Source organism: Prenolepis imparis, unplaced genomic scaffold (assembly GCF_030444845.1).
Source record: "Prenolepis imparis isolate NDT839.2.m4 unplaced genomic scaffold, iyPreImpa1.0 SCAF_9, whole genome shotgun sequence".
NCBI classification, from domain to species: Eukaryota; Metazoa; Arthropoda; class Insecta; order Hymenoptera; family Formicidae; genus Prenolepis; species Prenolepis imparis.
Window position 1 is genome coordinate 7932866 of NW_028141167.1, and position 26502 is coordinate 7959367.

Below are 26502 nucleotides of genomic sequence, written 5' to 3' on the forward strand. Positions count from 1 at the left end.
CAATCGACACGTGCTGCCATCTGGTGAAAGTTAGTTTCGGGTCGGCGGGATGTGAGATGTGAGCGAAAGCGCGGCCGCGTTTCCCGCCTATGGCCCCGAAGAGAGAGTTAATAATAAATGTCTGCGCGTATAGTATCGCCGCCGAGGCGAAGCCGTCTGTCTACGGTGTCGGGTCTCTAAGTTTAGTCGGGATATAACTCGCCTGTGACAAGCAACGGGCTCGAGCGGAGGGCTTGGCGAGAGGAGGCCTCGCGATTCCCGCAACAGTTTGTCGCGTCGCGAATTTTGCGCGCGCGTGATTCGTCGGACGCGGCGATTCGAATCGCCGAGACCTTGGCGCGAGATCCTTCCCATCGTCGTCGGTGGTCGTTGTCATCTCTCTCTCTCGAGCCAAGTCGAGCGACGTCGCGTTCCTGACCCATGTGCGGCCGACCTCGTCGCGGCCCGCGAGACGATCGGCCGCACGCGCGCGCGTGTGAGCGCGCTCGTGTGCGTGCGTGCGTGCGTGACGTTTCCTTGGAGTACGCGCGGATTTATCTCCCGACGCCGTGAAATGCTGATGACGAGCTGGCGGCATGTTGTGTGCGACGGCATAGTCAATGCGGACACGCGACTACGCGCGGGTGAGTGTTTTGTTTCTACTCTTTCTCTGTCTCTCTCTTCCCTTTTCTCCGTCTCTCTCCTTCCCTCGTAACGCGCGAATATGTGTGCGAATACGTGCATATGTGTGCGATGCGATTTGAGGTTAGAACGCGGCGTTCAGAGATATGTCAAGTGCATGACATATAGGGCGAAGGGCGCCCACGTAAGGATCTTGTGTGGGACGGTCCGTTGCTCACGATATGTAAATGTCAGTGGCGGATTTCAAGCAGTTGTCACCTCTTAGTCATTTTTTTCTTTCCTCTAAATAAGCATTTAAAAACATTTTTTTTTCATTATCTTTTTTAATTATTTATAAATTAACTTTTTTTTAAAATTATTTTTTGTCAACTCTCTCGCATGTAGGATTTTAAGTGTTTTAATTTATTTAAATTTTATTCATGATTTGCAAAATAACAGCTGTTTATTTTCAAGATATAATAAATATATATTCTGTTAAAATAACATTATTTTTCCACTTTATATATTCTCTTAATAAATTCGCTGAAACAGAAACACGCATACCAACGAATAAACTGCCTTTGTGAATATTTATTAGGCGTTATCCTCGACATATTTTCTCTTGTCGTCCTTTAAAACGGCTTACGCGTTGATATGATGTCATGAATAGACTTTTTCATTTTATGCACATTTAGTACAATACACGGTAAAATAATCCTTCGTAATAATTCAAAGAGAGAGAGAATGCGCGTTTATTTTTTTTTTTTTTTATCTAGAACTTTACTATGAAATTTACTCGGAAATATGCATATGTATATCCACTCGTATATGTGACACATTAATACGTGTCAACTAACTTTACGCTTATACAAAGTGCCCATAAACTATAATACATATCACGTTCTATATTATGCATTATATTACGTTTTATTGAGATTGAATAAAAAAATGAAATTTAGTTTACATTTTTTTAAGAATCAAATATAAAAAACTTGAATAATTTTATAAGAATTCTTATCATTAATACTAAATTAAACATAAATAACATAATATAGTGCAAATATAATGGCAAGATAAAAATTAATATAATTCAACAAGAGAAGAATTAAGAGATTAAGAGAGAGAATTCACTTTCTTTTCTCTCTCTTAATAAAATATATTTTAATAATAATTAAAGAATAATCTATTCTCTATAATTATCACCAAAAAAATCAAGCGTTTAACGGTTTGTCTTTCATCTTCCACAATGACAATTGAATTGTCTCGTAAACAATTTAGAAAATAAATTGAACGATAAATTTATCGTAATAAACGTTCGCCTTTGATAGAAGCAAGGGCACGCCGGAAGTGATATATTCCATTAGTTGTGCGTGAATGTCTGTATATTCTGTTAGCAATATTTGTGAAATTTTGTCCTCATTATCGCCCTTAATAATAACGTCACTGGCAACTGACTACTTGTTGCATAATGCATCGATCTTTCTGACCTGACGTACTATTGCAACGTCTTTGTGCAAACACAACCGGGTATATTTAAATTTGATGCATTACACAGTTGAAAAATTTGTGTTAAATTTAACAAATATCACCTGTCCCAAACGGTCCACAGAAATTTTTGTGTTAATTTAACATAATACGGATATGTTAAATGGTGACACGAATATTGTGTTAGTATTTTAACATAAAATAAATGCAAACTTCAAATAAACTTAAAATAAATTTTGTGTAAAATTAACATAGTTTTAATGTAAAAATTAACTAAAAAAATTGTTAATTTTACATTTTATCACCCCCACTTATATTATAAAGTAAAATTAATATTTTTTTTCTGTAAATTTTAACAGATAAATCTTGTCACTAATAATACGGAACATATTTATTGTGTAAAATTAAAAATAGATATACATTGTGTTATTTTTACACTTTTTTAAAGTTGTTTTAATAATTTAACATTTGAGTCCAATTAACATAACAGCAATATGTTAAATTAACACATGAATGTGTTAAATATTTAACACAAAAATTTTAACGGGGATCGTTTTTAACAAGAAAACACATTTTCCAACTGTGTATCTTTATGCAATTTGCATTAAATGTCACTAGTGTCGTAATTCTATATTTCGCTAAAATATTGAATATTTCTAATATCTCAATCGCGATAAGAGAGATAAATTTAAAATTTATGCAGCGCAATCATCATTTGAGTAATTAAAATAAATATCGTAAAATTGTGTAGAGTATTGCAGTTTTTAGCTTGAAGCAATTATTGACGTTTTTAATACGTCTCGAGCGTATCGATGAAGGCATCTACATATTGAATATTATTAACTTCATATTTGATTGAACGAGGACACGAGCAGCAGTTTCGCTCGTGCAAATAATATGTTGTCAAAGTACCGATCCTTTTTCTCGATATAGCGTGTCTTAAGCATAAATTATGTGTATCGATAAAGTTGCTACATCATTTCTTTCATTCAGAAGCCTGAATTCGCAACCTTGAAGTAACTACACTCTGAATAATCGATAAAAACCGACCACTGCGTTAAATCCGGGGCACCATATGACTTACAGTCTCGAGAATAATGCTTCGCATGCTTAGCGTAAAATTACTTCCTGCGGAAAAATCCAAGCCCGATTGCATTTTACATCGGATAAAAAGTAATATTCTTGATTATAATACAACGGAGTATAAATTAATCAAACAATAATCCCGTGTTCTGCGAAGAGATAATCGCGAGCGTTATTGAAACATATGTTTTAATCGTGATATGAAATTTATATTTGTTCTCAATATAACTTCGCAGCTCCATGTCATTATTTCTCCAATTCTCCAATAATTTGTCTTGTTTTCTGTTATTTATAAAACTCATCGTCACGTGTTCTGCAAAGAGATACCTATAATCATGAAAAGTGTTTTAGTCCTGATATGAAATTTATCTCAATACAGATTCGCAATTCCATATAATCATTTCTCGATCATTTGTTTTATTTTTCTGTCATTTGTTAAAACTTATTGTCACGTGAAATTACAGATACGATTGATGGTTTCAAAAGTCATTTGATATCGCATCTCTTAATAAGAAGCGAAAAAATTGCGCTTTTTACATATATCTATCTTGTTTTTCGGTGCGAAATTAATTCATTTATACTAAATATAGAATTATATCTTTTTCTTTCATATCTTGATTTTACTTAGATTATAATCATTATGTTATATTGTGAGTGCACGGTCTGAGCTTCAGATTATATATTGTCCTAAAAGAGAACTTCATTCTGTTCTAATTACAAAATACGAGGGTAAATCAAAAAGTAAAGGGACAAATAAAGAAAAACACATTTATTTTAACCTATGTGGAAAATTTACATATCATTTTTCGACATAATCCCCACCAACATCGATATATTTGATCCACTACTTAATAAGCTTCTATATTTCATCCTGGAAGAAAGATTTGGATTGGATGCGTAGCCAGTTATGCACCACTGCAATGACCTTCTCATCCAAAGAAAATTTTTTTTCTCGTAGTATTTCTTTTCTTTTTTTTTTCTTTTTTCTTTTCATCTTTTCGGTTTATTAAAAGAAGCACTACGAGGAAAAAATTTTTCTTCGGATGAGGTCATTGCAGTGGTGCATAACTAGCTACGTATCCAACCCAAATCTTTCTTCCAGGATGAAATACAGAAGCTTATTAAGTAGTGGATCAAATATATCGATGTTGATGGGGATTATGTCGAAAAATGATATGTAAATTTTCCACATAGGTTAAAATAAATGTGTTTTTCTTTATTTGTCCCTTTACTTTTTGACTTACCCTCGTATTTAATGCGTATGTATATATAGCGTGCTCATGATTATTAAGTTCTGCGTAAATTAATTAGCATAGCCTTTGTCATTTTATCCACATATTTTTAATACTGAAATCATGCGATGCGGGGGATAGTCTCTTTTTACGTGAGCTAAACTCACCCAACTTTCCATTCTGTATGTTCCAATTGCGTTGAGTTATTTTTATGAAGAATATAGGAGCGGCTTTATTATGATGACATGAATTCAATGCCATAATTATCTCTTCTTCGCGTTCCCCGTGATAATTTATGTAAATAATTGATTAAAAGAATTAATGAAATAAGAGTACAATATATGCGATTCTTGCAGCAAATTCATTTTTATTAAACTACGTTCTATTAAAATACGAACGGCTTAAAAAATATATATAAAAGTGCAGAAATGAGTGAATTATGATATTATATTAGTAATTTATTTCAATTGCACTAAATTTCGAGATAAAGGAAAAAGATCACCGTGTTAAATGTAAATTTCATAGCTAACGCTATTTAAAGTTAGAATCCTTAATTGCTTCCTTAATGATGATACGACGTGAGTAGCAAGTGATGGTTCAGTATTTCAAATTCAATTTTCCACGCGAATGAACTATTCAATGTTTACAGAATTAAATCCGAACTCGTAGTCGTATTCACACAACGTGTTGCTCGACACTGCCTCTCGTGTTGAAATGTTTTTTCCAGGTAATTTCTACAAATTGTCTGTCGGAGTTGGCAATCGAAATATTTCGCGATTGCCAGTTTCACAAGTACGCTTTGTTGAGCTCTCGACACGCACGATTAAAGCCAATTTACAATAATTGAGTTATTGAGAAATCAGAAGAACGCGAAAGTTCACAAAGTTAATTTTTCCGGAAAGACCTGTGCAAAAATCTAGGATAAACGCATCTTTTCAAAATTATATAAATTATTTTAGTATATAGATATAAATATTTAATACATGAATAGATGGATATAAATAAATTAAATCCGTATAGAATCGTGATTATTTTTTAAAAGCAATCAATTAGCAAAATGAAGCAAGACAAAACTATATTATTCTTAAAGATATTTGTTTAATCATGTCAATATTATGTTGACGTACGCTGTTCGTTCTTTGATTTACCTATGTTTGCGTGTTCTTCCGCGAGCACTACATTTTCGGGAATAGCACAACAGATAATCATCGAATAGGGCGTATCCCAATGCCAACAATTGCTTTTCATTAGTTCGCAAAGATAGCTCAGAAAGATAAATGACATACAACGACCGGACAGGATCGACGAATTTTGTGTTATTTTACGGGGTGCGGCTGACCCAAATGTCCGATAAAATCTTCCTGTCTGAGAAGATCGCCATGTGATGTGTTGAAAAGATTATTGTCTCTCTTTTACTTTCTTTCTCTCTATTTTTAAACGCACGCACGAATTTTGTCCGTGACGGATGACGTGACGAGTAATGTCACGCGAGTCTCAAGTTGCTAGATTTAAATTTGCGGATTGTGCTTACAGAAATAATACGCGAATAGCAAAGACGTGTTGCACGGTATTAGCAGTGGCGAGTTATATAATCGATTTATATATACGGTCCAAGTTTCGTAAGCGTGATTGTTTATTGCTGTGGGCGAACTTGCGCCTATTAACTCCGAGAGTGAGTTTTAGTTGTTTGCTTTGAATTTTCTTGCCTTGATTTTTTTATCCTTTACTGATTACATCTGAGTCCGAGAAATGTGTATGCACACTATTTTTTTTAATTTATTGCAAATTTTATACATACATTAAAATTAAATATATTATTATGGGATAAAGATTTACATATATTAAAATTAATGTTTGCGGATAATTTTGTTCATAGCAACGACAGAGAGATAAAACCGATCGTAAAACTTGTGACAAAATAATTAATAATGATCATATTCATTCCGAAGTAGCAATTCTTTGTTAATTTCGCTGTCAGCCCCTCTGATAATGGCAAAGGTCATGTGGCCTCATTTCGAAGGAGGGTGTGGCATTACGTGCCGCCTATCGATAGATTCGCATCATTATCAATTGCAAACACGTGCACATGTATAGTACACCTTTCTGCGAAATCAATGCTCAATGATCAGGTTGACAGCCGCGCCTCTTCGTTATTTCATGTTCAATTTAAAAAATTTTGTTTGATTCTAGTAGTCGATGCTCCTTTAATATATTCGCCAGATCCAAAATACCAAATATCGCATCTGGTATGAAAATAAGTATATGAATTATTTTATTATAATTGAAGCTATAATAAAATTTGTAGCTTTTAAAAAATTAAATAATTTAACGCTTCATATACGCAAATTAATAGAAAGTCCTCGCGTTACGTTGAAAGGAAGAAAAATTGTGCACGATTCTGTAGATCATCTTTCGCCTCGCGTTTCTCATATCACGTCGCGTTAATTACGTCGTCTCATTAGCGTCGCGACATAACGGAAGTGTTAATTTGCGATCCGTTAACTCGATAAGCTCAGACAAGTTACTTCGCTAGAGGCAAAAGGTACTTTGCTATTTTACATGCTCCTTTTGCATGCGAAAAAGAGCATCGCTCTGGGGAGTCGACATTTCCGACAACCGCGGTCGCTGCCGAGTGTGAATGCTCTTTTCAGAAGGGAACACACGTGTTTTAATGACAGCCATTCGCTCCTGGGAAAGGGCATCCTTTCATAATGCATCCGAGAATGGAGCAAAATGACGGGGAGGCCGCGTTTCGCGCTCGGTCTCATTATCAACTCGATAAAATTCAATTATTCAACGTTTCTTTACCGCCGACGATCCTGGACGATCTACGATAACCTTGTTGCGAAAGGAGCATCGTCGATAATATCGACCATTTTGCACTCTTATCGCGTTTCACTCTTCATCGTGACTTGCCTATCCACCCTCATATTTGCGTTATTGATGTTCCGCGCTGCGGATATGTGCCTTTCTCGCTACTGTATAGGAATTGTCGCAGGTCTTTGTCGAGAAGCAGCATGTATAATTTTCCTCGTATTCAGCTATTATTGAGCTATTTATGACGAGAATAAATTGGAGTTATAGCTGCTATTTTAGATCTGTGCAATTTGCGTGAATGAGAATAATCATCGAAATTATAGTTTATTAATGGAACGATCGAAATTTTATCTAAGTTCAAACGAAGAAATAATTTATAAGCAATTCATGTGATAATCCTGAACGTACTCTTTATTTATTAAAGACACAGAATTATGATTCGCGCGTGTAAAGGTTAAGAGAATCGTATGACTGACTCGACAATCAATGAAATTTTATCTGATTGAAAACTTAGGTCATCGATGCTTTTATAAGGGAGGCGTCGCATAAAGTCGTATTATTCAATCACCGGGAATAGAAATAATTAAGAACTCGTAAGTCTGAGGTCTGAGTCAGGTTTAGAAATTAATCTTCTTCAATGAATTTGTTATTATCCTTTGTACAAGTTTTTACTTCCTTTGTATTGTTCTCGCTTTTTCAAATATAAAGGATCGATATATGTATTCTTTTTAAATGTTCCAATAATTTTTTATTATGCAATAATTATGCAAAATATTGTTTCGCAATTTAGTGAAATATAAAATGTCTAATAATTGGTTATATAGGAAAAAAATGATAATTTTAAATATAATCCTAATTAGTTTAATTTCTTTTTGAAAATTGCAAATCGCAATTCTTTTTTTTCATTATGTTAGTTGCAAAGAGATATGATCGTTGAAGGAGATAGCCATCCCAATCAAAGACCTACCTATCGAAGACAGTCGTAGAAATTTCTGACAGTCTCGGTACAACGATAATACACGAACAGACAGTCAGATCGCGCCATAGAAATTTCGATCTTATCAGGTCGAAACTTCGTGTCTTGCGCTATCGATCGGTTTGCTCGCTCCTATTGGCCGTATACCTGGGTGCTATCACGTTGGATTTCTAACAGTGACTTCTGGACTTTCCTCCCGTGAAAAAGCTAGTCCTGCGCGTCCGATACCTTCGTCATCGTCCCGATATCCTCTACACGATGATTAAAAATTCTAATGTCATACCGTAACATTCATTGTTAACACAAATGACGGCGACTCCTTTTCGACGCCCACGATTGGCAGAAATTCACGGAAAGAATCGAATCGACGCGCGCGCGATTGCAGTGTTACTGACAGTGTCGACCAGCGCGCGCCGATAGTTTGTCGGTTTTTCTTCCAGTGATAAGTGCCTTTGGCTGATTACAATAAATAGTGCTTTTTAGTCGTTTGACGATTTTCCATCAAAAAAACTTCTTTTTATAAAATTATTGCGAACACGTGTGTTGCAGTTATTGACACTCGGACTTAAATTGGTTTCAATAGACTTAAATGGACTTTAATAAATTATAATTGCAATCATTTCTGATGCAAGTGAAATTAAATGAGCACAATCAACATTTTTAATTACTAATTTTTTTATCAAATAAAATTGAAAATAATTATAAAAGAATGTGAAAAACACACACTAATTTTGTCATGGAAAAAAGTGCCTTAAATAATAATTTTTTTTTTGAATTTTTAATTAAAAATATACATTTTCTTTATATTTTTCTTGTTTTTTTTTCCTTTTGATCGTAAAAACTCAGTGATCTTTCGATGAAAGTAAAGTTGACAACCATTTGTCTGACCATTTTCTTGCTGTTACTACTGAACGATAATCGTCTTTATTAATCAGCATATATCCAATCGCACAAAAAGTCTTCCATCATATTTGCGAATTTCTGCGAAAAGGAAATTTAAGTTATATCCATCGAATCGTCGGAAATCTAACTTTTATTTCTCTTCATCACTTTCACGATGATATCAGAACGATTAATGAACATCAATATTATCCAGAAATATTTGTGTGTACTTTGTTATATGCGCACGTGCGTGTTACATTAAAGTGTGCAAAGTATCTAATGAAATTCCTGAGAATCATCGTGAGGTTTACTTGGCTTATCTCTTTGGCAAGTCTCCCGAACGATGAATTACTATCAGTCGCGAATCAACGATTAGGCGAGGTTTAATAAGTCTGACGGGCCAAGACGAGGAGGTTAATCAGAGGACATTTCAAAACGGGGCTGAAAAATCAGCCTCGGACAACGCGTTTAATAGTAGTGAGTAATCTGTTATCATAGATATAAAATACGATAATAATGATTTCGTTCTGTCTCTTTCTCTCGAATAATATAGAGTATAATCAAGAAGATTTATTACATCCGCGTTGACACTAAATCACTCGTTTATCTCATAATCTAATAATCTATCTAAATCGGCTAAAAATATTCAACTGTATATATACATAGGATATGCAAAATTACGTAATCGAGAATACCGTTTGCGAAATATAGCCGGCGATAGATTTGTTGACGTGTGCAAGCTTTGCTTGTAATCGAAAACGCCTCCATCTGTGAAAGCAAATTCTGAATTCATCAAAAATACGCGCGTGTGAAATATTTTCCGAATGTTTTACTGTGCTCGTATATTTATTTATACATATATGCCACGCGATTTTATGGAAAAGTTGACGCCCGACTTATCTCGACTTCGTATACACACATGTATTTCTCGTGCATATTTGTGGAACGAATTATCGCAATTATGCAAACTGAGTGATTAAGACGAAGAACGTCCTTGTAAAGCATATTTTTTTCGTTGTATGCGATATTGTTTATCTTTATTTCACGTGTGTTTATCTACCTTTGAAATGCCATTGTTTTGCCACGTTTATTAAATGTATAATATAATAATATTAAATGTAAAATATAACAAAAAGACTGTCGCTTTTTAGCTCCCATACACGTCGCAAGATATGTTCATCGAGCCTTACGTAATAATATTTGGACGTTACCGTTTCAAAGATTTCTTATCGTTATTGTAGGAAAATGTGACCGTGGAAATGTACGCGATCGATCTCGTACAATATGTCGTCGAAAAACAAACTAACATTCCCAAAGGAGACACGCTACTTTTTTTAATTCATCTCTTAAAAGATTCATTAAACGAAACGTTACAAGGTCATCCAATTAAGTACACTCGTTACTTGTTAGCCATATTCGTCATCAATGATATTCCATGCGCTGGCTGAAACGATTTCGCTTACATTCGCATAAGTCAAACATACGTGTGTAATATACTAATGTATTAACGTTGCGTACTGTTTATTATTACGTCGTTATAAATTATAAATTATCGACGATTATTTGTTGCGTCAAATATAATTCTGCGACAAATATCTGATAACACGCAACATATTTTTATTAAGTCTAGAAAAATGTTTAAAATTAAATGACTGAGTTATTTCAAATAATTGTTATCTCACAATTGTTAATGAGATTATCTTTGAAAAAGAGTCTTGTGAAAAACATTTTTAAAAAATAATTTTTTTTTATTCTTTCATCGACATTATAACAAGACAATATTCACGCGACAAAGAAAATATTTTATATAAAAATTTGATCTCAAAAAAATATACAAAATATCGCAACAAAAAAAAAGAGTTAATATTCCTATCGCTTTTGGCATCTAGAACGCGGATATAATTTAGATTTCTATAGAATATTTTTGGACCTTTATTCGCGTCTGCGTGACTCAATAGTTTCGCTTCGAGAGCTGCCAATTCCGGTCAATTCAAAGAAACGAATAAATCAGGTCACCGCGACTCAATCAGTTTCACCTTGTTGAGGCGGAATGTTTCTAGAAATGGAACTACGACATCATGCATGAAATACACAACGAAACAATCGTGGGTTGAATGAACCGTGAGGTACGTGCTTTGTGAGACCGGCGAATACGATTCCTTTTAGGGTCGTCGAATATATTCTAGCTACGTTCTATCACATAATATATATGCGCGATATTTTTATATGATCTGTGTGTCATCGCGAAGGAGTCTCGTTGTTGCATGTTTAATTAGAGATTCATTGTAACAGATTTTTATAAATAGTTTCCGAGGGGAAAATGAGAAATAGAACTACGATAGACCTACATTAAAATAGATGAGTGATTAGTCAGGAAATGAAAAAAATTTGCAAGTTGATTCAATTCTAATTTTTTTTTATACACAAAGAGAATTTTCTCTTAGAATTTACCCTGAAAATCATGGTAATGGTGGGACAATATGGTATGGAAAGGATTTTATGAGAATTTCTCTGATTAATATACTAAAAATTTACTAAAAACTAATGCACTCTAATCGCACATCCATTCACCCACATGCTCTCTAATCAAGTTCCTTTCTCTGATTAATATTTATCACAATAAAAAATAATAATATCTATTACAATAAAATATAAAATATGTTTGATTAATTTTACTATACAGTTTAGAAAAATTAATCAAACATATTTTATATTTTATTGTGATAGATATTATTATTTTTTATTGTGACAAATCAGAGAAATTCTCATAAAATTCTTTCCACACCATATTGTCCCACGATTACCGTGATTTTCTAAGAGAAAATTCTCTCTGTGTACGTATCTCTACCTTCTTCTTTTTTTAATGCTACGAAATTACGCATTTTTTACGCATGAAAGATTATAGTGTCAACGACTTGTTTCAGGCGCCGGCACAGTCAATGCAACCGACTGCCAGGGGGAACCCCCGGGTTCCCAGTCCTGGCCCGTTGCGACCCTTTACACCGCCGGACCTCTCTTCCATACCTCATATGGATGGCACGCCTTTACACAACACCATCGGCAACGACGACGATGTTCGGAACGCGTCGCCCGCGAGCAATCGTGCGAACGACGATACGCAACAAGAACAACCCACCGGGCCCTTCATCATCGGCAGCCCCATCGATCTCGGGGACATCGACAATGTCGACAACATCGGCCTTCGTCTGGATCCGGTCACGCGTAGAAGCAGCAGACGGAGAGCGCGGGAACACATCGAGCTCCAGGAGACCGGCTCGCCGGAGTCCGAGGGTGAGTCGAAATTTCGTCCAAGACATCCAGCGTATACGTAATTCCAAAGTAGAGAGTACTTATAATTAGCTTATACTCTAGGGGGGTAATGTCTAAATTGAAACGAACAAATAATATCCCATACTCTTCAATGCATTTTAAATCAAAAGCTAATACTAGAATACCTCGATAGTTTCGTTAAAAAAAAAATTAATTTTGCAAGAAGTATAAGATTAAATTATTTTAAACCTCCACTCTTAAAGGTTTCTCCTTAAAATTTAATTAATTGTGTGCATTGTTAATTTGTTATAAAAATCGTATTTTTTCTCAAGGTGTAAACTAGACGCTAGATAGGATTCTATCTCGTAAAGTATTTGCTGAACGGCGCCGTTTAAGTAGTCGTGGTGGAGAGAACCACCCCGTTGTGTCGTGTCGCCGGCGTGTCCTTGGCCTATCGACAACTTATATAGTCATCCACACCATCACACGCTTTGGCTCCAGAGCGCAACCCCGGTCGCGTTCGGGGAGCACGGTTGGTGCTGACACCAACTTGTTGCCGTCGATGAGCGCATGCGTTTTGCGACACAACACGTGAACATTTCACTGACGCATTTTGCCCGGTCACCCCTTAGGCAGTGCCGCATCGGCTGCAGGAGCTAAGCTTCGAGCAAAAAATAAAATGAAGCTATGAAAAGAAACAAATAAATCACGAGACGGAAGAATCTCGACACAATATAATTTTTTTCTAAAATCTATGAATATTTTTTTCCAAATTATGCTGACTTACAAATCACGATTAAAGAGTTAGGCTGCTATATATTCTGTATAACTTTGATGCCTCCGCGGGTTCGTCCCTGCTCGCGATTCGGGGCGTGCGTGTACGAGCGCGCTAAGCAAGGGATTGCGTCGGGGTGCGAAAAAACGGTCGATCCTGTGCCAACCAAGGGACGCATCGTCATGGGAGAAAAGGGAGGAAGAGAGCATCCTGGGGTGCCGCATAGGACACGCCGCATTTAATCGACGCGTGCGGATTTCCCGGTAACGCGATCGATGTCGCGACGCTTGTGCGCGTTAAGGCTCATTCAGATAGGACGCGTCAAGCGTCAAGCAGCGAGCAGCAATCATTCAACAACCAATAAGCGAGGTAATATTAGCAATGGCGTAAAAAATATTGCCTCGCTTATTGGTTGCTGCTCGCTGCTTGACGCTTGACGCGTCCTATCTGAATGAGCCTTTAACGATACACGTGCATGTAGCCGACGTGTCATCGTCGTCGGCAGGGGTGTGGCAAGAGAGAGGAGGCTCCTTCCGATGTGCGATGACGTAGTAGACGCTCTCGGACGGATCGTTATCCGGGAGAGAGACTCGGGAGAGAGTCGACTGTACAGCGTGCCGTACCGTATCGTATAGTTGTAGAAAATTGCGTGCGGAAGTAACGTAAGTACGTGTACGAGGAAACGTTTCCGGTTTCGGTGGGGAAATATGCGGGAGATCGATTGCCGGGCGGCCGGATGTGCCTACAGACCTGGCCTTCTCTCCTTGAAAGAGGGCTCGTTCGATCGATCGTCAGAGACGAGACGTGCCGATGTTTGTCTAGGATTTTAGTTTCGCCTGCGCGATCTTTCTCAAGATCAAAGTGTTATTTTCTTTTAGGGTATTTTTAGGAAGTGAAAGAGGAGATCTTGGAGATTACGTAGTGCGTTGAAGATGCCATTGTCGGGGGTAGGAAATAAATATTCGCGTCTGACACTTGTTCGAAGGAACGACTGATTTCGTTTTCGGATTTAATTGAATTATTGCCAAGTTGATTTGTGCGTGAAAAAAATAAAAATTTTTTAGAAAAAAATTTTGCATCGTATCGTTAAAATACGGGAACTGAATACGAATGAGATGCTCGTTTTATAAATAATTCGGATTTTGCTGCTCCTATATTTCTCAGTTTTACGAGGGTTCGTATATATATTTATAGCACTATTATAATATTCGGAAATTTAATCTACGAAGAATAAAAAAGAAAGTTCAGCGTAAACAAAATTATAAATTTTCTTGAGGATCTAACGTTTTGAAAATATGTTTAATCATCTTTTTTAATATCTCTTCTCTTTTCAAGACGAAATAGAGGATTGAAAATGCGTGTCATGCAATTCTATTTTCTTTTCGTAAATGTAATATAAATGCAAATATCATAATTCTTTTCCATTTCTATTGTTTGCTAATTACATACATAAGTATAACCGCACTAACGCTAATATTAGTTTCAATAATACATGAACGGATGGATAATTTTATAACTTGTGCTTTAAGTGCGTAGAAGAACAAAATGTGCAAACGGCGGAAATGTTAATCGCGACGTTTTAACGAGGCGATCGTCGGATAAACGAGCACAAACGCTTTGCGTGCGAGCCTGTCGTAGGGAGATGAGACATATAACGCCTGAATTATATGACACCCCGCACTATCGCGTAATATAACGCGTATATAACGCAATTGTGTTATCTTCCGAATAAAAACATATGGCGTAGTGCGTCGTTACGTCGTTGCCGTTGTGTGAACGTTGAAAAATCAATATTATAACCGGCATAATTAAACATCTCGCATCGCGTTCCATCATTCGCGATTATTCTCAAAATTTACATTTGTCTTGCATCATTATTACTTGTCGATTAATTTTAATTAATTACACAAGATATCATTCGTCGTACATAATTTAACAGATGCTCCTAAATGTCACATGCCGCATTATACATAGTGTTTCATATTCACATATTATCTTTTAATCAATCAAATCAATTTCTCTTTTATAATCAGTCATCTAAAGGTAAATATTTCTTGACGGAATCTTGTATCTAATATAAGTATCTATATTTCCCGAATATATGTATATAATCGAAACGCTCGAAGATACGAGTAGTCGAGCTTCCCGGGGGGAAGACAACGCCGGGAACACCCTGTATAAAATGCATCACTGCACAGCGCTGCAAGCATAAACACGTGATATCAACGTCGTCGACGATGCATATGGTTGAATCTTATTTTTTTCGCACGAAAATCATTATGTAAGCGCGCGGCGCATTCGTCGTTCCGCGTTCGTGTTCGTTCCGCGAGTGTATGACAGTAATCAGCTGATCCGCGGAGACTGCCTTTCGTTCGCGAACGTCATCAGCTCGAGCGGCATAACCTCAAAAGTGCGACGAAGAAGATGTGGCGGAAGTCGTGTCGAATTTTAGACGTGAAATGCAGTCGATGACGAATAACGACGCACCTTTTATACGCCTCGCGACCGGCTTCGACGTCGTCGTGTCGTAACACGGAACGACGCGGGTCGCGATCGATGCAATTAAGGGGAATTATTTATTATCGAGGCTTCTGTATGTACTACATAGAGGCGATCTAACCTACTATCGAGACTAAAGGTGCCAATTCATACCAACGCTCGACGTTTATTTTCAGCGTTAGAAGAAGACATCGCGCGACTAAAAATAAAAATACCAATTCGTCGTTTTTGGTCATGTGACGTCTTTTACTAAAAATGAGCGTCAGTATGAAAAGACGTGTTGACGCGAACGGACTTCCTGTTTGATGTGCTCCGATCCGCGTACACGTGTGAGACTCTCGTATTCGCAGGGATTAAATATGAAACAGGACGGACGTAGCGCGCGTCTCGGTGGTATGTGAGTTATAAATACGTATATGTGTGAGAGATTCGACGTTTACGACGAGCGATCATGGAAGTTGCGGCCGCGAAGCTGGTGCAGTGGTTCAACGAGCTCAGATCCCGCGTGCACCTTTATCTGCATGCCCAGACCCGTAAGTCCAAGCACAAATTGCTCGAATAAAAAATATTGAAAATTTATTTATTGCTTATAATTGTGAAAATAATTGATTGACATATATCGAGAATATGTATATGTATTGTCATATACATAATTAGGAATTTTCCATTGTGAAGTAATGCTTGATAACTTAGCGCGTTATCAGACAAGGCAACAGATTATGCCTTAAAGAGGCATCCATAATTTTTAAGCCTTTGACAATCTTATTAAGTACTTTCATACTAGCGTTATTTCGTAATACATATTAGTTCATAACAATGCTGATTAAGAATTTTTTTATAAAAGCATATTTCTTGTGTTAATTCTGAAAACTATATCTGGTTATAAATATACACGCGTAATAAATGTATAATATCCGCATACATATAGTATAGGCATTATGTGTGTGTGTATCGACTCTAATTGTCATTTATCGCGCGTGTAAAACAATATTGATCTTACATAAAATATATTGTTATGATTCTTTTCTTTATTCCTTTGTTTTTTTAAAAACTAAGAATTAAATAGAAATCATATATATTAAAATTTTAATAAAAATCAGAATATAATAACTTTTACGTATTTTGTAAATTAATAGAATATTTCCATGTATAGTGAAGGAAATAAAATAATATTGAAAAAACTGATTGATAATAATATGGACCTCTAAAACAATGTGGTGTATATTTTTCTATTATTTATGTAATAGTGTCGCAATTTTATAAGTTTATACAGATGCGAAAATTTGTAGCTGCGATCGTAGAAAGTGGAAGACATAACACTGTTACAACAAAAAATAGATCAGTGCTCTTATAGTTAACAAACCATTAAATAATTCAATATTGTAACGCATAAGTTACACATAGATTTCGTATAAAAAGTTGTTTTCAAATTGATCGATTGAAACTATAAATGCAGATTGTTAGAAAAGAATAAATAGCTCGATGCGTATCATCGAGTATCTATTGTATGTACGTCCCGTAGTATTTTTTTCCTAAGTTTAACGTGTCACATATGATATTTTTATAGCGATCATTTCCTGCGTTTTGTTCACGTCGCAGTACAACTGTCAGTTCACTGCTCGTAGGCGGAATATTATACAAGAGGCTATAAGAGAAAAAATATCCCTGCATACGCGATACAATGTCATTTTCTTAGGCGTAAAAAATACATTCTTGTAATCTTTGATAAAGTGGCGTGACTTTTTTCTTTGCATTGACCTTTGCGAGTGTGTATTTCTGTAACAAAGAAAAGCGTATCCGAAAACTTTTGTGGAGAAACTTTTATTAGAAAAAATATCAAAGATGTAAAATCATCGACTATTATTCAAATTACAATAAGTAGCTGTGAAATTTTTAATTATAATTTTCAATTCAATGAAGAAGAAAATTAGAAATAAATAACTATTCACCATAGAGATATATAAATTTTATCTTATACGCATTGCATAAAAATGAATAAGGTTTATTGTTGCGTGTGTTATAGTTGATCCGGCAAGGGCGGAAAGTGGCTCGCAGGGTGACGACCAACCATCTACGCAACACAATGCCGGTGAAGAAAGGGTCATTTTTGTCAACGCACCTCATCAACCCGCAAAATACAAAAACAATCACATTACGACTGCAAAATATTCATGTCTGTCGTTTATACCTTTGTTCTTGTTCGAGCAATTCCGTCGTTACAGCAACTGTTTCTTCCTGTTCATCGCACTTATGCAGGTAGTCTATACTGTCAAGCTACGACAAATATAAATATAATGAGTGCAGCGAATAAAAACCATAGATATTCTCACAATTAGATTTAAGATAAAAAATCATTCTTTCGTATATCTTGTTCTTTCGTTAAATCTTGTGCTTGAAGCTACGTTCGAATTTTGCAGCATTAATAATGTTTAATATGTTTTTCGATTTAAATTTAGCAAATACCAGACGTGTCTCCGACAGGACGCTGGACAACATTGGTTCCACTGATTTTCATCCTCAGCGTGTCTGCCTTGAAGGAGATAGTCGAGGATTTTGTACGTATTTTTATAATATTGTTTAATTAATTAATTGTCACGTTTCCTTCGTATCGATCTTTTAATAAGAAAAATCTGGTAATTTTTAGAAAAGGCACAGAGCGGACGATGAAATAAATATGAGGGAGGTGGAGGTGCTGAGAGATAGACGCTGGCAGTGGATGCAGTGGCGCGCAGTGGCTGTCGGCGATGTGGTTAAGGTTGCTTTCCATTTTTATCAGGATTATTGATTTGGTATTAATCAATCGACGTCTCTCGAATCGCTACAATCGCTTTCTTTAATATGTATGTATAGGTTCATAACAACACTTTCTTTCCCGCCGACTTGGTTTTGCTGTCGTCGTCGGAGCCGCAGGGTATGTCCTTCATAGAGACCGCCAATCTGGACGGCGAGACGAATCTGAAGATTCGACAGGCCCTTCCCGACACTGCCAGTCGTTTGGATACCGCGGAATTAATGAATTTTCGCGCCAACGTCCAGTGCGAACCGCCCAACAGGCATCTGTACGAGTACTGCGGAGTCTTACGAGAGACCAATAAGCAGTAAGAACATACACATACATATGTCTTTGCACCAAATTCGTCTCGTTATTTGTTTCCGATATGACCAAAAGTTACAGTCGTATCTAGGTTGCTTTACTCCTATAATATATCGCACGCAGTTTGTTATTCGTCTTTCAATTTGTATTGAAGTGTCGGTATCTCGTCGATATCTCGCGTCTATGCGTCGTTACGTCACAAGCGGTATTGTTCTTTCACAGGAGCGTAGCTTTAGGGCCTGATCAATTGTTACTCCGTGGTGCGATGTTGCGGAACACACAATGGGTATTCGGCGTAGTCATATACACGGGGCATGATACGAAACTCATGCAGAATAATACCGCGACAGCGCCATTGAAACGATCCACCCTCGATCGGTTGATCAACACGCAGATACTGATGCTATTTTTCATACTTCTTCTGTTGAGCATTCTTTCCGCGATATTCAATGTTATATGGACGAACGTCAATAAAGACAGCCTCTGGTATTTGGGTTTACAAGGTAAATAACACACGTGCATGCTCTGTGCCGCGCATAATTTTTCTCACGGAGATACTCGAATTTTCTATCTTCTCGTTGCAGAGGAAATGACTAAGAACTTTGCATTCAATCTTTTGACATTCATTATTCTCTTCAATAATTTAATACCGATATCGCTGCAAGTTACGCTCGAAGTGGTAAGATTCGTTCAAGCCACATTTATTAACATGGATATAGAGATGTATCATGCGGAAACGGATACGCCAGCGATGGCTCGTACGAGTAATTTAAACGAGGAACTCGGAATGGTGAATTATATATTCACGGATAAAACAGGTACTCTTACGAAGAACGTTATGGAATTCAAACGATGTTCGATCGGTGGAAAACTATATGAGTAAGTTCATCCTCTAGCTGCTAGTTCTTTGCTGTAGCAATTGTTAATTTAAATATGTTTTCCTCGAGTATAAATATTTTATAGGTTGCCAAATCCTTTAAACGGCCATGGAAGCACGAGCGATAGCAGTTGCGAATTAATTAAAGATATCGTCGAAGGAAGATCCGTACGAGACTCTTCGAATCCTATTGATAAGAAGAAAGCGGAACACGCGGCTGTGCTCCACGAATTTATGGTCATGCTGTCAGTTTGTCATACGGTTATTCCTGAGAAAATAGATAATTCTATAATTTATCACGCTGCATCTCCAGGTAAATATCATTTATCTAAATATTTGTATTGGCTCGACAGTAGAGTGTATGTGTGTGTATATATGTGTGTGTGTGTGTGTGTGTGTGTGTGTGTGTGTGTGTGTGTATGTATATATGTATATTTAATTTACGTTACATTCTCCCTCCTTTAGATGAAAGAGCGTTAGTAGATGGAGCACGTAAATTCAATTACGTGTTTGATACACGGACGCCTAATTGCGTGGAAATTGTAGCTCTAGGCGAGACTCTACGGTACGAAATACTGAATGTAATAGAATTCACTTCGGCCAGAAAGCGAATGTCGGTGGTTGTGAAAACGCCCGAGGGAAAAATTAAAATCTTTTGTAAAGGAGCTGACTCTGTGATCTATGAGAGATTAACAAAAAATACTGACATTAGCGACCTTGACCAAGAACATGTAGATGATTTTCGTGATATAACTTTAGACCAATTGAAGATGTTCGCTAGCGAAGGATTGCGGACGCTTTGTTTTGCCGCCGCGGAAATACCTGAAAACGTTTATCAGGTTAGATTAGCTCTCTTTTATTTTAGAAAAGCCTGTCAATATATATTGTTCAATAACTTTTAATAATTTTTCTTGGCAGTGGTGGCGCGAATCGCATTATAAAGCATCGATTAGTATAATGAATCGCGAAAACATGTTAGAACAGGCTGCGGATCTCATTGAGACTAAACTCACATTATTAGGGGCAACTGCGATCGAGGATCAACTACAAGATGAAGTACGAAAAATATTTAATCTTTTTTTCTCTCTTTCTTTTATCAATTGTAAAGATAAACATTTTTCCAATTGTAATATTATATTTTTATGACATATATATTATATTACAATTTGCATAATTTTATAGGTCCCGGAAACGATTCAAGCTTTTTTACAAGCTGATATCAATGTCTGGGTGTTGACAGGAGATAAACAGGAGACCGCCATAAATATCGGTTACTCGTGCAAGCTAATAACAAGTGAAATGCCTCTTTATGTTATCAATGAATCTTCTTTGGACGTAAGTAAACAGCTCGTCAAAGTCTCGAATCTTACTGTTGACACAATGTAAATGTACGTATCTTATAGAAAACGAGAGAAGTTATCATCCAACGCTGCCTTGAATTTGGGATTGACTTAAAATGCCAAAACGATGTGGCTTTAATTATAGATGGCAGCACGTTAGACTACGCTCTATCTTGTGACATTAGGATGGACTTTTTGGAATTGTGTTCAGCTTGCAAAGTAGTTATCTGTTGCAGAGTGTCACCGATACAAAAAGCTGAGGTAAGCCTACTAATTTGTACTTGAAGATTTGTACAATAAAGTTTAGTCAAGGTTGTATCGGCTATATTTTGATTTTCTTTATATTTAGGTGGTTGATTTAATCACGAATAACAAGAAGGCTGTGACTCTTGCAATCGGAGATGGTGCGAACGATGTAGCTATGATACAGAAAGCTCACATTGGCGTCGGTAAGTTTTAAATATATAATATTTAAGCGTATATTACAACTTTTGCTGAAAATTCTTGATTATTAAAATATCGCCATATTCTATATTTTCTTGTAGGTATCTCGGGTGTCGAAGGTCTTCAAGCAGCCTGTGCCTCTGATTATTCCATTGCACAATTTCGTTTTCTGAGACGTCTATTATTCGTTCACGGTTCTTGGAATTATAGTAGAATGTGTAAATTAATCTTGTACTCGTTTTACAAGAATATTTGTCTATATGTTATCGAATTATGGTTTGCTATTTATTCCGGTTGGTCCGGACAGATCCTGTTTGAAAGATGGTCCATTGGACTTTACAACGTTGTAAGTTTTATAAACTGTACGATATTATTTTGCTAAAGAATAAAATTAATTTTCAATAATTTTGATTTGATGCTTTTTTTGTAGGTTTTCACCGCTGCGCCTCCATTAGCTATGGGTCTTTTCGATAAAGTGTGTTCCGCAGAAACTCGTTTAGCACATCCAGGATTATACGCGACAAAGAATAACGACGACTCGTTCCTCAGTATTAAAGTAAATACAAATTCTATATGAATTATGACATTTAGAATCGAGATTTTCAAAAGAAGAGGAGAAAATAAAATATTTTTACTATATCTATACAGGTATTTTGGATATGGATTATGAATGCGCTATTTCATTCGGCGTTGCTTTATTGGTTGCCGCTTATGGCTCTGGAACAAGATGTGGCTTGGGGAAATGGCAGAGACGGCGGTTATCTTTTACTAGGAAACTTTGTTTATACTGTAAGTATGCAACATTCTTTACATTACGTAATTCTACGAGAAAGATGTAGAAGGCTCTTGTGAAAGAGAGAAATTACATATACGTTGTTGTACAGTATGTTGTAGTAACAGTATGCGCGAAAGCAGGTCTAATAATAAACTCGTGGACATGGGTAACTCATTTAGCAACCTGGGGATCTATTCTACTCTGGTTCTTATTTATTTTTATATATAGGTAAGGAAAGTGAATATCTTCTTTTTTCTGAATTATATTATTATAAATTTGTTGAGAAATATATTAATTAATATATATATATTAAGAGCACATAATATATTTTTAATATGTATTTATTGTTGCAGTAATTTTTGGCCCGTCTTAAACGTCGGCGCTGTGATGTTAGGCAATGATAAAATGTTATTTACTTCGCCTGTTTTCTGGCTGGGACTTATATTAATACCAACGGCAGTATTGCTGCTAGATGTTACAGTAAACGCGTAAGTATAACCGTTATTAAATGCATACATATTAGATGCATATTTTGCATACTTATATGTAATTGTTTTTATTGTCATCAGAGTAATGAATACAGTTTGGAAATCAGTGACGGAAGCAGCTCGAGAAAATGAAATTAGGAAATCCGATCCTGGTGCTGTATTCAACAACCAGGATTACAGAAGCTCGTAAGTGTTTCCATTTTATGTTTTATTAAAAACTAACATATAGAGAATATAAAGTTGCATTTTAGATAATAGAAAAGATCCTTCTAACATTTTCTAAAATTTTCTAACATTTAAATGAAAAAAATATAAGATTAAAGTATTATTATTGTATTGTATTATATTATATAAAGTATATATTGTATTATTATTATAATCGACAATTTGGGCTACTTGTGAAACAGAGACTAACAATTTATCATTAATTTATTTGATTATCTTTAAAAGGTTTAGTGTTTAATACTCACAAAGAAAGTTTAATATTATTAGTAATGCATGAACAATCCTAGTAACTAAACATATATGTTCTATTGTGTTGACTGAGATGAAATATTACTATTACCTTACTATGCATGGCTTTTTAGGTCCTAGCTCCATTATTATATACTATATATTTTATAAAACAAATTTTTGTGGGTGGTCTGATTAACCTTGAACGAAATTTTATGTTTTGGTGCGTTTAGGTGCATGTATGTAACAACCATTAATCTGATCATATCTGACATATATGATCTGATCATATATATAATTTACAATTTTCTTAAAATAACAGCATTGTTTGTGTGCTCGTTTACGTATTAATCATTTATCGGGGCGCAAACTAAAAGACAAAACGTTTCATATCGCTTATTAATAACATTGTTTCCTAATTGAATCGATAAATATGAATTATAAACAGGAGGTCGAGGCCAACGATGCGATGGTTAAATCGATATTGGACCTTGATCAGTTCACGAAGGCGCAATAGGCTGAGAGTGTTTTCGTTTGTAGCACGTGGCTCGTGGTTTACGCACCGTTCCCAGCATGCATCATCCGCAACACTCCGTATTTCCGAATAATCCGTCCATCTCGTATATTCCTCGTATAAGTCCAATTTAGTAAGCGTTTCAGTTTTATGCGATTACTACTCTTCCCCGTACACATTCCTCTCGAGTATAACATGATACATTAACGCGAGATAAATCTTATAATATTCAACGATATCCATATGCATATATTCTGTGAATTATTCGTCCAACGCATTTCTGTGTACATTTGGAAATATTTATACTTTTGGTTTGAGAAAAATAGACTTATTATTTATTTACTTATATTAATTTAAAAACTATATATATTAAATATAGATGTAAATAATATATATTTAATATATATATATAATTATTTCTCACATTTCTTATATTTATTATTCAAAAAGTGTAGATTAATGTAATTAATTAATAATTTTATACATATTTAATTCACAACATTTATTTGAATACACGATATATATTGCTTGTCTATACAGTAGAACTCTCACGTGATTTTTCTTTCGTTTCTAGTCAATTGTTTACATTACTTTGTAAATAAGAAATAATGAGCCACTAACATGATGTACGGCAGGTTCCACTGTATATACATCTGATATATATTATTTATTGTTATTATTTTTATTTTTATCATTAATTGTTATTAACTGGATATCGTGCCTCTGTTATCTCAAATTAAAGTTTGTCTTTACACATATTTATTATTTAAGAATTAATTTTCGCCACCTTATTTGCATATACAATACGTATTTTAGCGTAATTTTAATTAGGTAGTAAATTAATCTTCGTATTTTTTTAACTCTGTATACATACGTGCACAAAAATACTCCGATTGAGCTAAATTTTGTTATATTCAGACCTCTCCATTCATGATAAAGACGCAACTGAGAGAGAATCATGGAGCATTATAAAATAAACCCCGTAAATCATATTTTCCAAATAACAGCGCTTGTAGAATTAGTGTATTAAACTAATGTTCACTGTACTGTAAAATTTGCCGATCGTTAATACGATCTCTTTTTGATATGTTCTCTTCCGTGGTATCCCGTGCAGACCTGTGCATGCCATCGCCGATCTCGCGAGGTGTAAGTACCCCTCCCAGTAGTAGTAATAATACATCAGTGCATCTCCCACTTATATTTTCTTCACACTCTCTATCGAGAACAAGCGAGAACACATCGCCGATTAACATGGAACGCATGATCAATCGATGTTCCGCTAATTGTAAGTAAAAGCCGAGCACAGCACAGCGATCTAAAATGCCAGTCACGCCAATTCCTCATGAAGTCCCAATGTAGCTCAAGACGATTCTCTAAAACGGAATAAGCGCGCAGTAAATATAACTATTTTATTCACACATACACACACATCCGCTTAAATTGTATGACTAGCTTTTCAGTAACGTGCATGTTTTAATTAAATATCTCATTAATCCCTTCGAACGAAAAGAATATGTCAAGGATTGATATCCTTTGCGAGTGAACTCACAGATACTTTTCACGTTTAATTTTTATTTTGTTCTCTTTTCCTCTTATTTATATATAGTTGCATGCAATTATGCACCGCACTTACTGTCACATATGTAATCGACATCGGCGTGAAAGAAATTATTACACGAAACTCGCGTTGAAAATTGGACATTAAATAGTCGGTCAAGAATTCCGAGGGCAAGATTATAGAAAGATAGAGCAAGGAACAGAAAAAGAGTTATAGTTCGTCGTTTGTCCATGTAATATATGGATGGGAGAGGGTGTTTTCTCCGGCTAAAGCCGAGAATCCATAAATCATTGCTGAATGCACGGCTTTGCAGATTGACGGAAACGGCGAGGCTGCTGAAAAACGTTAAAAGTGTTTTCACCAGACGCTCAAACGCCGCCTCCAGAGTCAATGTCGAGGTGGAGCTATCACGTAAGTCTTTTTCGCAGACACTCACATACGCCGGGGAAATTTCTAATTACGGTTTTTTTAATATATCCTTCGATTGTACATTCTTCCCTATAACTCTATATATACTTCTCATCGCGATCTTCTTTCTTACTAGGTGAATTTTATCACGATTCTATTCGTATTTCCTTGTACTTTATTCCGCACTTGAGCACGCGCTTAATTTCTCACGGCTTTCCGTTTCTCGTCCGTCCGTAAGCTTTATTTGATCGACGAGTGCCGTCCTAAGATATCGTCCTAAAATACTTTTCGAGAGAGAGAGAACGCGACAAACTGATAAATGCACATTTTCGCACCTGCACCATGGTATTTTATAGTTGAAAATTATATATATATATATTTTTTTTTTTTTTTTTTGCAAACGCGAGAGATGCATATGATGCCAAACGTTCTGGAAGTCGCGCACTTCTCTTCTTATTCTATTCTTGAATTTGTAGATTGTTCAATATTTACGAATATATATACATGTATAAAGAAAATGCGGTACTTCTGGAACACTTACATGCATATATATATTGCTACAATTTTAATTAGTAGAATGATTGGAAATTAGAAAATATTTCGTTTTTGCTATATAAATAGCGCTTTATTGAAAAATTGATAAATATATTAAAGCAATTTCGAACTCTTTCAATTTTCAACTGTTTGACGCGTCTAGTGATGGACTGTTAGATTTAAATATTAAAAATTTTTAATTAAATATTAAAATAATAATAGGTTATAAAATTAAAAATAATAACATGTAAATAATATGTTATAATGCTTTATCTGCGATTCATATTTTTTGATAGAAATCAGCTGATAATTGTCAAAAATATTAATCGCAGATAAGGCATTATAACATATTATTTACAACATATTACTATTTTAAATTTTATAACTTATTATTATTT

The 26502-nt window shown here is 35.5% G+C and overlaps 1 protein-coding gene across 12 annotated transcripts in view; it reads left to right on the top strand.

The window, feature by feature from the left end:
- The first annotated feature begins 81 nt into the window (after positions 1-81).
- Positions 82-26502, top strand: part of LOC145941024 (putative phospholipid-transporting ATPase IA) — a 28270-nt gene continuing 1849 nt past the window's right edge. Inside the window, exons 1-21 of one of the 12 annotated variants that reach the window (XM_083046787.1) lie at positions 82-623; positions 12000-12366; positions 17643-17875; positions 18076-18174; positions 18264-18374; positions 18470-18717; positions 18936-19216; positions 19298-19592; positions 19677-19903; positions 20056-20429; positions 20509-20646; positions 20773-20925; positions 20994-21191; positions 21280-21379; positions 21476-21720; positions 21805-21930; positions 22023-22163; positions 22259-22377; positions 22503-22637; positions 22719-22823; positions 24719-24750. In XM_083046787.1, the coding sequence (XP_082902913.1) occupies positions 600-623; positions 12000-12366; positions 17643-17875; positions 18076-18174; positions 18264-18374; positions 18470-18717; positions 18936-19216; positions 19298-19592; positions 19677-19903; positions 20056-20429; positions 20509-20646; positions 20773-20925; positions 20994-21191; positions 21280-21379; positions 21476-21720; positions 21805-21930; positions 22023-22163; positions 22259-22377; positions 22503-22637; positions 22719-22823; positions 24719-24750 (3751 nt within the window). In that variant the 5' untranslated portion in view covers positions 82-599. Of the gene's footprint in view, positions 624-9048; positions 9553-11174; positions 11202-11999; positions 12367-12729; positions 13384-13595; positions 14295-14649; positions 16153-17642; positions 17876-18075; positions 18175-18263; positions 18375-18469; positions 18718-18935; positions 19217-19297; positions 19593-19676; positions 19904-20055; positions 20430-20508; positions 20647-20772; positions 20926-20993; positions 21192-21279; positions 21380-21475; positions 21721-21804; positions 21931-22022; positions 22164-22258; positions 22378-22502; positions 22638-22718; positions 22824-23538; positions 24363-24718; positions 24751-25475; positions 25574-26502 lie in introns of those variants that run through there. The other 11 variants (XM_083046785.1, XM_083046783.1, XM_083046786.1 and 8 more) reach the window with 11 other exon arrangements.